This window comes from Cebidichthys violaceus, unplaced genomic scaffold (assembly GCF_023349555.1).
Source record: "Cebidichthys violaceus isolate CVI_PGR_0920_01 unplaced genomic scaffold, fCebVio1.0.p SCAF_17, whole genome shotgun sequence".
Lineage (NCBI taxonomy): Eukaryota > Metazoa > Chordata > Actinopteri > Perciformes > Stichaeidae > Cebidichthys > Cebidichthys violaceus.
Genome location: NW_027176340.1, coordinates 3,058,409 through 3,069,803, shown reverse-complemented (window position 1 = coordinate 3,069,803; position 11,395 = coordinate 3,058,409). Strand labels below are relative to the sequence as shown.

Genomic DNA, 11,395 nt, shown 5'->3' with positions numbered 1-11,395 from the left:
CTTTATTTAACATTTATATCTGCAGTACACCTTTTGAGCCACATGAGTGAGCATGAATGTACGCATTAGGGGGATTCATGTCTTTCTTACACGCGTTTCGACAACGTTAACTAGTGGATGTTATTTTTACAGCAGCTGTCATCTTTAAGAAGCGGCCACAGGAGGCTCACAGGTTCCCCCACCAGTGAGGATCACCAGTCCAGTAGCCAGCCCTCCCCGAGTGTGACAACTTCTAATTCTTTGAGATCGTCTTCCACAGATATCAAGAATGAATCCAGCAAGAAGACCAACAAGGTAAACACGATCTACATATTTCATATACATTTTGCAGACCAGCGGGGGTCGTTTGCATACTAATCTGATGAACACGTTGTGTTGATGAGACTTTAGTTAGTCCCAACCTACATGTAGCTACATGAGAATCCATGGAACACTGCTGCAGCCGTGGATGCTTGTCGGTCATTAACTGAGGTTTTGTGTCGGCCATTGACGCCACTGTGTAAATGTCATGCTGTGTCCGCAGAAGATAAAAGAGGAAGTAACGTCACCGAAGACAACAAAACGTGTACGCGAGAGTCCTGCTCAGGAGCCCGACGAGGCTGAGAAAGCTGCACCTAAAAGGCCGAAGACACGGGTGAGAGGGAACGCTGAATGTCAAACACCATTTTGTAAAAAAAAAACGTATATTTTTAGCAGCAGGGACTAGGCCGCCGCGTTTACATCGACTTTAAATTGTTCACATCGTTTATTTGTTTGTTCCTCCAGGATCCACGGAGCTCACGGTCGGATGGAGAGGCCGAGGTGGAGGAAGAAAGCTCTTCAGAAAGCCGCAGCGCTCAGGACGACGGCAGCAGCGACACCAAAGACATCGATCAGGACAACCGCAGCTCCTCTCCCAGCATTCCCAGCCCTCAGCAGGGCAACGAGAGCGACTCCGACTCCTCCGCCCAGCCGAACGGCGTCCCGCCGGAGCCCGTCGCTCCTGCTGCAGTGTTGGCTGACGCGCCGGTCCCACAGGCCCTCCCCTCTCAGGGCCATGCCATCACTCCTCAGCCAATGCAAAGCAACCTTCCTGCTGATCCTGCTCAGAGCCCCCCACCTCCTCCTCCTTCTCCAGACCCCCGTCAGCCAGCTGCCACAGCGGGCCCAAACAGCCGACCGCAGGCCGCTCCTCACTCTCTTTCTGGTCCACCGTCTCTTCCGTCAGCACTGGGTCAGGACTCTCCTCTTTCTACAGCGTTTCAGCTCCCACCTGTTCTCAACTCTGCGCAGCCTCACGGCCCGTCACCTCAGGCCCCCCAGCGACCCGCACCCTTCTTTAGGGAGTCTCAGCTCCCCCAGCCTCCTCCATCTGGCCCACAAGTCAAGCCTCCTCCCACCACTCCCATTCCACCTTCACACAAACAGATGCCACACCAGTCCGCTACCCCTTTCCCTCAGATGCCCTCTAATCTGCCCCCTCCTCCTGCTTTAAAGCCACTCAATATTCTGCCCAACCAGCATCCTCCGGGTGCTCCCCCTCCCCCTCTTCAGCTCATGCCACAGCCTTTGCCAATGCAGTCACTCGCGACCCAACTTCCAGTGATCTCTCAGGTGCAGCAGACCCACCCTGGAAAAAGCATGACTTCCTCTCATCCACCCGCTGCAGCCTCGCACCCTCTCGCCTCCGCAACGTCCTCCGCCATTGGCCCCGTCCCGAGCCTCCAGCCGTCATTCCCGCCTCTTCCTCCGAGACCCTCGCCGAGCCCCATGGCAGGAGGATGCCAAATTCAGATCAAAGAAGAGCCACTGGATGAGATGGAAGAGGCTGAGAGCTCGCCGTCTCCTCCTCGGAGTCCCTCGCCAGAGCCAACCACAGTCAACGTGGCGAGCCATGCCAGCCAGTCTGCACGGTACGGCCGGAGACGCTCTTTCTCAGGAGAAGGTTTTTTTTTTACGTTCCCAGTGTTTGAATGCAGATTATGCCTTTTTGTTTTATTTACTTTTATTATTGAGAATCCAGTTTGAAAGAAAAAATTCCACCAGCATCCTACCAGTTATGGTGACATTTTACTTACAATATGGAAAGCAACACAAGCGGTCAGACAACCGGGACGTTTCGAACAAATCCCTTGGTTTCAATCTGCGATATCAGAATAGTTTTTGGCCACATGGGGGCAGCGAAACCAAGCTGACATATTATCACTTCATAAGTGGATATGGGGAACTTGTTAGCAGACAGTTGCCTATTTACACATCCAGAAGATGAAGAGCAACACTAGTTTACTTTGGGAGTTACTGTGACAAATATAAGTCCAATAATGCGAAAAATACCTTTTTGAATGAATCATGTTGCTGTTTTTTTATTAGTCGTACTAAAAAGAATGCCCATCTTCTATTTCTTTCAGGTTCATCAAACATTTGGATCGCGGTTACAACTCTTGTGCCAGAACAGACCTGTTCTTCACTCCACTTTCAGCCTCCAAGCTGGCCAAGAAGAGGGAGGAGGCTGTTGAAAAGTCCAGGAGAGAGGCGGAGCTCAGCGCTCGACAAGAACGCGAAAGGGAGAAAGACCGAGAGAGAGAGAGAGAAAGGGAGGCGGACAGAAATGCCGTGAGTCATTCATCCTTTTTATTAAACGCCGTCGGTGTCGTAATCACGTTCGAGTTGTCTCACACGCCGTCTTTGCTTCCAGAGAGCCTCCAGCTCCTCCCACGACAGTCGCATGAGTGACGTTCAGATGACGGTTCAGGTCCACGGACGCCACTCCTTTGAGCAGCCGCCCACCACCGTAGCCGCGGTGCCCCCCTACATCGGCCCCGATACACCAGCTCTGCGCACCCTGAGTGAGTACGCCCGACCCCACGTCATGTCGCCCTCCAACCGCAACCACCCTTTCTACGTGTCGCTGAGCCCCGGCGACCCCTTGCTGGCCTACCACATGCCCGGTCTGTACAGCGCCGAGCCCAGCCTCAGAGAGCGCGAGCTCCGGAACCTGCGAGAGAGGGAGCTCCGAGAGAGGATGAAGCCCGGCTACGAGGTCAAGCCCCCGGACATGGAGACGTTGCACCCCTCGGCCAACCCCATGGAGCACTTTGCCCGACACGGGGCGATAGGTCTGCCTCACATACCCGGGCCTCCCCACCACTTCGCAGCTTTCCATCCCGGGCTGAACCAACTGGAGCGGGAGAGGATGATGCTGGCCGGACCTCAGCTGCGCCCTGACCTGGGTTACGCGGAGCGACTCACTGCAGAGCGGCTCCACGCGGAGAGGATGGCGTCTGTGGCTTCAGACCCTGCCGCCAGGCTGCAGATGCTCAATGTGACGCCGCACCATCACCAGCACTCTCACATCCACTCGCACCTCCACCTGCACCAACAGGATCCCCTCGGTCAAGGTGAGTTTGGAGTTAATTCAGTCAGTATTAATACATCCGGTGGTGAGAAGTTGACCTGCATTTACCGTATGATTTCGTTTCTTTATCCAGGTTCAAGCCCTCACCCTTTGGACCCCCTGGCACCAGGACCACGTCTGGCCCGGTTCCCCTTCCCCGGCGGCCCGATCCACAACCCGCTACTCAGCGATCTTCCTCATGATCACGAGATGCTGCGCCACCCACTGTTTGGTTTGTAATCTCAACTCACAGCCTACAACTTGAGTATCTTTTTTTTGTTGAGTGCAGTTCTTCCAATTCGGTCTTTTCTGTATCTTGTGTTTTCCAGCTGCATATCCCAGAGAGCTGCAGGGCCCCATTCCTCAGATGTCCGCTGCTCACCAGCTCCAGGCCATGCATGCTCAGTCTGCAGAGTTGCAGAGGATGGCTATGGAGCAGCAGTGGCTGCACGGGCAACACCTGCATGGAGGGCATCTACCGAGTCAGGAGGATTATTACAGGTGAGGATTGTCAACGTCTTATCTAGTGCACAATGAAACGACTACTTTAGGAACACACCAGAGACACAAAGTGATGGACACCATTCCACATTGCTCAGTTAAACTCACGTAAAATGTGTTTTCCTTGTTTCTTTTCTCTGAAGCCGTCTGAAGAAAGAAGGTGACAAACCATCTTGAGCTCCAGGTGGTGCATGCCCTGAACCCCCCCCCCACTCATACCCAATAGAATACTGTGTACTTTTTAAGACTTTAAGAGAATATTTGTGTGTCTTTTTCTTTTAATATATTTTAGAACAATCTTCGTGGATCTTTATGTGCATTCCTTGTTCAGCACTTACTGAGACTGTCAAAGTCTGTCTGAGATTTTCATATCACGTAAGACTTCATACTAGTTTTATTATCAAAATAACAATAACAATCTCACACGTTCGTGCGAGATTTAAAATGACAGATTTTTCTCTAACAAACTGTTAAACTGTTTCATACGCAGTGATATGAATTTGCTAAAATATAGCTCTTATAAAGGGTATGAAAACTGACTGACTTTGGTCCTAAGTTTAAATATCTATCTATGATTTCTAAATGATTTCCTTGTACAGAATAACATTTAAATCTGTGTCTGGATGATTGTAACGACCTAGCATGACTCAACCTTCATTTTTTTTTTTTTTTCACCAAACTAGAGTAGCAAGTTGCATTGTGGTGTTTAGCCTTTGAAAGCATAGTAGAGGTTGGTTTTACTCTTAAATCTGCTAAATATTTGTCTAAATCCTAAAGTTTTATATATATCAAGATATCTTTTCACAGTATAACCGAAGCTTTTATTCGCTCATTTTTTGAGATTGTAAATATTACATGTTCACAATATTCTATATGAATAAGTACTATTGATATAGCGGTAGACGTGAAAACTTGACCCTCAATTCAGCACGATAGCAGTAAGTCATAAGCTAAAACAGTATATAGTATTACAAGGCGAGCTACTTATTAATTGGACCATGATCTGTCACTACGGACAGAACGTTTTGTTAGAATAATGTATTTACATCGTTTTGATGAGAGCAAATGAATTGGAGAGACACTAAATCTTAAGCATTTTAATGAATTTCTAAAAGAACGGCCTTTGAATTCAATATTTATGTGACATAATTTGAAAGTGTATCCATTGCATATTTATTTCAATAAATATTTCTGCAATGACACCTTATTCTCTTTGCACTTGGAGTTCCTCTGAAACGACAGCCTGTGGTATAACCAATGTATTAGGTACACCTTGCTAAAACCGAATGCCGTCTATTACAGCAGTCCAACAGTCAGTTGTACCTTCAGGAGCTCTAATGGGCTTCTGTTGGTTCTGTTTCAGAGAGATTGTGACATAACTGTACGGTCATGTTGGAGGATATATAGTTTCTGGTGCTGTTGAACTGAATTGCATTGTACTGACAGGTGTTTCTGTTATTGTGTCCACCCCCCCCCCCCCCCCCCCCCCCCGTTAATATCAATAAGGGCTACTTAACAGGAACACCTATTTGTGTAATATAATGTTTTGAACTGCATTGATTTCAGCTAGGTGTACTAAATAAACTGGCAAAAAAAAAGCATATGTTTGTACTGTGTGACGGTGACAGTAGAGGTTCATGTCAGTGCTGCTTCTTCCTGCACACATCAACTTAGATAGAGAGGAGCGGGACGTATTCAGGACTTTATTGCATTAAATCACTAATTGCACAAAATCGGTCGCATATGTAAAATCGTACGTACCCAGTTGGAAAAGAAAGGCGATGATTTTCACAACGTGTGACACAGCAGCAGATCATTTACGGGGAATACATAAAAGCATCGGAGACAGCAACACCTTTTTTTTTTTTTTATTTTGCTGATATGTATAAAGGCAAATATATTAGCTTTTCTTCAAGCTTACATTTTTGTATCGACACAGGATGTGACGGCTTCACCGGCCAAAACCAGCTCGCTCGGAACTGTGATGACGGCTCACAAGCAGACGTAGCTTTGCGTTAACAGGGCTCTACTTAGACGATGCTTACCCATAAAGCACTGCTCATCACAACACGCAGACAAATCAGACCGATATCTTTCAACAAAACAAACTTTCTTTCCCCTTATTCGTGCTCTACAAAGACATCCCACAAACACTTTGCATCTGCTGAAAAACTCTACAAGCTGCCAAATACAACTTGGCTCGATGACGCACAACGCCACGACATTCACAAACGTGTTTTTTAAAAAAAAAAAAAAAAAGAGCCCGAGCTTATGTGCTTACATAATGGTCCACATCAACATCAGTTTACCCAGAGCTGATGAATCAAAAGTTATTCAAATGTTTACATGTTTAAAGAACAAGTCTGATGATAAGTTCCATTTTTCTCATTGTCAACAAATCCAATGAAAAGACACAAAACCATCTATGTGTTAGTCCGTCCCTCAATGCTGTGGCTCTCAACCCCCAAACCAACATACTGATTCAATATAATAACAAATACACAATTTAATCAATGCACTGTAGTTTTTTGCAAATGTACCCGTTGGGATGAGCGAGTATTTTTTTTAATTATTATCCGTTTTACCTATGTTGAAAATATGCGCGTCAACATTTTTAACAATGTTTAACAATGGAGGCCTTAGAGGAATAAGCTACATCTATAGACTTCGGTGACAGACAATACTAGTTACTAAGATCAAGTCGTTGTTGGTTTGTCTCTTGGAAGAACAATAAGAAACAGAATATCACCAGACTTTAACTTCCTTTAACTAAAAATGTCCAACTAGCAACTTAAAACATACGTTTTTCACACTTCTACCTTTACAATCTGTGTTGTAACTTGGAAACCAATGCATACACTGAGGCAGCAGAAGTATTACTGCAACATATTTATATAGTAGATATATATATATTTTTTACGGATGGACCCTGGGGAAAATGTTTGGAAATGACTCTTCTCTTCTCTCTCATGCGCATCAGGGATCATCTTAAGAGGGATTCTTCTTCTTCTTCACATACTGACGCAGGTACTGGATGGCCGACAGCGCACTCACATTTGCTAGCAGAGCTAAACAGGATTTCAATGAAGGTCACTTTAAAGAATTGGTAAAAGTTATACAGTAACTCTTCATGTTTAACACCTAAAGCCCACTGAGGACATGGTGTCAAATTTAAGTTTGTTTCAACACTCTAAAGCTCAGCTAAAAACAGCATCTGTCATCAGATTTTTAAATCCAGTGTCGCCGAACTGATTGGCGCACAGAAATCTGTGACATCACCTTTTCAGGAAGAAGCTGATTGAGGAAGATGTTTTGTGACGGTAACGATCATTGCAAGGAGTTTCATACCTGCTTTCCAGGCATCCGCAGCTTCTGGATCAGAAGATTTTAGCACCCAGGAGGCAAAAGCAATGCAGACCAAACACATATCTGACTGCTTCAGTGTGGAGAAGATGCCCTCTCGTCCTGTTGGGGACAAACGTGTACAAAAAAAGGATTTAGTATTTAATATTCAGTTGTAGTTTTGCTTTGAGTGTTTGTTATTGTGGTTTATGAGAGAGCTCAGACTTACTTGTTCTCTTCATAGCTTCCAAAACTCTCTGCTCTACTGCTAGCTCTCCAAACACCTGAGAAGGAGTCAAAGAGACTCTTCTCCCAGTTAGCGCTGTTAACGGTGGATCCGCATTCTTGACGGTGATCCTCTCAGCCTCAACTGGAAACACCCAGGCACCAGATCTCCTGCACCAGATGCTACCTTTGTCCGGGAAGCGAACTTTCCTCATCAAACTTTTCCAGCTGTGAAATCCATGCGGCACTGTCGCCCCGCAATCACTGCCCCGCAGGAAAGAGTGAGACACGACTCTGATCGGAGAGACGTCGCCGTCCTCCTCCTCCTCGCAGTCTGCGCTCAAGAAAACATAGTGAGGATTTGGGAATGTGAGTTCTCTGACGATGGGATGAGAACAAGAGAAGATGGGGATGGGTTTCTCCTCGCCGCGCTGGAGATTGTGGAGGGAAGAGAATGACATTTCAGGTGTCCAAAGAGGGAAGTCAATCACAGGAGCCACTGAGATGTCCTCTGGCTCATAGACGGTGACACAGCGGAAGTCACTCTTTGTTTTATCCTCGCTGAAAAAGCATTGAAACACTTCAGGGCAGAATATCTGATAATGTTCTTCCATAAAAGGTGAAGGTATTAGTGCTAATAGGCTGTCGTTTTCCTCCAGAGACGGACAGCTGCTGAGAAACAGACTGCTCTCGTCATTACCGAGTAGCAACTGCAAAGATAAATCCTCTGTGTTGAGAGCTTGCACATTGTGCACGCTTTTGCTTTTTGTTATTTGTCTCGGACGTGCAAGTTGGCTTAAAGTTAAAGCATTTGAGTCCTGATCCTCCAAACACTTCCTTGCCAAGTCTCCTGAAGGCACAGGTGTCTCCTTTCCTTCAGAGCTCGTGGACTGCTCATCCTCGTGCGCCAAGATAGGAGAGTCTCTCGTGCTTCGTAGTTTTTTGCTTTGAGGGTCAGGAGTGGGGTTCCGACTGGCGCCGAGAAACTGCGAGTACTCTTCTTCGATATCGGAGGTGGAAAACTCGCAGCTTGAACGATCTGGCTTGGATTCATCGGGCTGCGTGAAATAGTCAGAGTCAGCAGTGTCGGATGTGTCCATCAGGCCGACGTCAGACAAGTTATACTCCGCAGCGTCATCCAAAGAGCTGAGATCATCTATGTTTGGCGTCACGGGTTCTTGCGTTTCCCTGGGAGGGGTCCTTCTGCCCATCCTGAGCTGCAAAATGTCATTTATCGTCAATTTCTCCATTTCATCCCAAAAGGCAGAAATGGCGTACACGGGCCGATCGTGGCCCGCAGCCTCGGCATATGTTTCAGGGCCGTCGGCCACGGAGCAAGGTGTTACAGTTAGATCAGGAACGGGGAGGAGACGATCTCCCGAAGAGCCACTGGATGCTGAAAGACTCATTTCGTGTTTTTGGAGTCCGCATGTATCCAAGGGCGGCGTGCCGTGTGTGTCGTTACCACGTGTGGCGTTGTCATCTGGCATTTCGTCAACGCTTTGGCCGGCAGATGGGAATGTCGGGGTGGGCTGAACATCGGCACTTTCATGACCTTCAGAGTCGGCAGCCGTTACGTTGCGAGAGAGAGCGCTATCGCAAGAATGCTCTTCTCTGTCTGCGTCGGTATTCTCAGTGAGATTGAACAGATTGTCGTTTTCTGTCAGAGATTGCCGTTGACCCGCGAGAAGTTGCTGCAGTTCCTCCACCGATTCAGCAGCGGACAGATAGCTTTCAGAATCAAAACTGTGAGTGGAGAAGAACTCGGCGACGTCGTCGAGCTCGTCGGACTCCGCACTGTCCGACCGTGAAGGGTCTTTGGGTGTAAACGTGTCGTGTGATATTCTGTCCATCATTGGCTCAATGATGTTGTATTTGGGGAAATGAGACATCAGCAGTTGTTCTGACAGAAGGTCTTCTTCCCCAGAGGTTTGTGATGCATCTGAAATGATTCCCGTCTGAGTGCTCTCAGGATCTTCTTCAGCACTTGAATACCCTCCTGACTTTTTCACCAAGTTTTGGTTTTCTATTGTGACATACTCTGTGTCAGTCCCTCCCTCAAATTCGCGATTATCTTTCATTATCTGTAACTTTAAGCCATGTCCAAGTGATCTCTCCTGTCCCAGTCTGCACATGTTATTGCCCTTACGACTTTTTCTTTGTCTTCGTTTTTTTTTCACAGAGGAGGCACGCAGTCGCCGTTGCGCAGGACTGTCATTCACCGTGACGAACCAGCGCTCTCTTTCTCCTCTTAAAGCAGCGCCAGTCGCATCCTCGCTCGCGGCTCCGTCTGAAGCGGGCGACTCGTTCACAGTTGTCTCCGCTCGGTTGCAAGAAAGTGGGTCACGTTCCTGTGTGGATTTGAATTCACGAGTGTCACTCTCTATTTGCACATCTCCATCTTCTTCTTTCAGCTCTGACGGTTCTTCATCCGAATGCTGAACACGCTCAGTTCGCAGTGTGGTTGCAGTGTTGTCCTCTGTGTCTTCTGTGGTGCGCCCTGCTGTGTCGACGGCAGTTCCTACAGAAAGATCAAGAGACATTTCACATTTTGCTGTAAGATCATCTCCTCCTCCTCCTGTACCACTCGGTATACTCTGCCCTGATATATACTTCACACAACCTGAGTAGTTCTCCTCCTCCATGCAGCATCCTGCAGCGCTGCTTTCAGCTTCATCACCGTTTGCAGCAGAGTTCTGCTGTGGCCCCTTTTGGCCCGTGCTAAAGACTGAACTTGAGTTTCCTGAATCCTCTGAATCGCTGAGATCGGAGCTATCGGGGCAGGCAAGAGAGGGTTGATGCAGACCACACTCCTCACTCTCCTCATAGAAGCTTGTCCAGTCATACTCTGCAATGTGCATGCTGTGATCTAAATCATCCATTTTGATCCCTCACATGCTCCTCTGTCTGAAACAAAAAATACAAAGACGTCATTGTCAGAAGGCTGCAGATTCAGGTATTTTGCATGCACAACAATGAAAGTGACTTTACGTAATGTGTAGCAGTACATCCTCGGTTTTCACCCCTGACTTATCGTTGAAGTTCCATCAACACGTTTGAGTTAAATATAGAGCGCGTCTTTATCTGAAGCTCAACATTGCTTGTAATCGTCAGCCGTCTTTAGGAAACTGTTGTGCGGAACGCAAACAAACTGCCGCGTTAGTTCAAAAGCTTGAGAGTCGAAGACGTCAGAGGGCAGCAGAGCAACACTAGAGTATCCTGGTCACAAGATCCACAACAGACCCCCGAAATACTCCGGTCATATGACCTGATGTGAAGAATTCAGAAGTCCAATGTCAGGGCACAACATACTGTATCATCTTAACAAATATACTCAGCGAGGGTCATCGATGAGATACAAATATTAAAATATCACCTTAATTCAAATTACAGCAACTCAAATAAGTTTATAGTGGTTTTTAGTGGTGTTGTTTTTTTGACGGGGTAAAAGCTCTTTCTTTATTTGTCAGGTGTGGAGTCATTAGGGATCGCTGATAACGCCCCTCAACTGCTCTACGTCAAAGTCAGCAAAGGTCTCGTCTTTTACATTGTTGTTACATTATCAACACAACCAACACAAAGCATACAGCGACAGTACATTGCCGTTAATGTGTTTCTGCAGTAGAAAGAACACCTACCTTCTGCAGAAGGACGAAGGGTCCAGTTTGAAGGCGTTTGTACTTTCTCCCTGCAGGGACATTTCAGCTCTGATGTCCGTCTGTCCTTGCATGTGTGTCACCGGGGGCCTTGCGCTCAGCTGTTATAAATAGAGTAGTATGTCCAGTCAGTCACATGTAGCTGCAAACGTCTGTCCCTCTATTACCAGAGGTTTGACATTTCAGCACCTTCAAATAGAAGCCCTGGTACAGTTATTAGAGGTGAGATCGATACTCAATTCCATTATTAACGCGATAAGACGTTCAAGGACACATGACACATACATGACATGGATTT

The 11,395-nt window shown here is 47.0% G+C and overlaps 2 protein-coding genes across 2 annotated transcripts; one reads left to right on the top strand and one right to left on the bottom strand.

Moving 5' to 3' along the window:
- The first annotated feature begins 106 nt into the window (after window positions 1-106).
- rereb (arginine-glutamic acid dipeptide (RE) repeats b) lies at window positions 107-5,081 on the top strand. Its single transcript, XM_068712124.1, has 8 exons — window positions 107-294; window positions 524-634; window positions 766-1,892; window positions 2,388-2,592; window positions 2,675-3,377; window positions 3,468-3,605; window positions 3,703-3,874; window positions 4,018-5,081. Exons 1-8 carry the CDS (start codon window positions 118-120, stop codon window positions 4,049-4,051), a joined length of 2,667 nt encoding a protein of 888 aa, XP_068568225.1. The 5' UTR covers window positions 107-117; the 3' UTR covers window positions 4,052-5,081.
- A 263-nt stretch (window positions 5,082-5,344) lies between these two features.
- Window positions 5,345-11,164, bottom strand: perm1b (PPARGC1 and ESRR induced regulator, muscle 1b). The gene is made up of 5 exons (XM_068712123.1): window positions 11,080-11,164; window positions 10,065-10,348; window positions 7,446-9,962; window positions 7,223-7,339; window positions 5,345-6,942 (listed from the first exon to the last, which is right to left on the bottom strand). Exons 2-5 carry the CDS (start codon window positions 10,321-10,323, stop codon window positions 6,863-6,865), a joined length of 2,973 nt encoding a protein of 990 aa, XP_068568224.1. The 5' UTR covers window positions 10,324-10,348; window positions 11,080-11,164; the 3' UTR covers window positions 5,345-6,862.
- Between the last annotated feature and the right edge of the window lie 231 nt (window positions 11,165-11,395).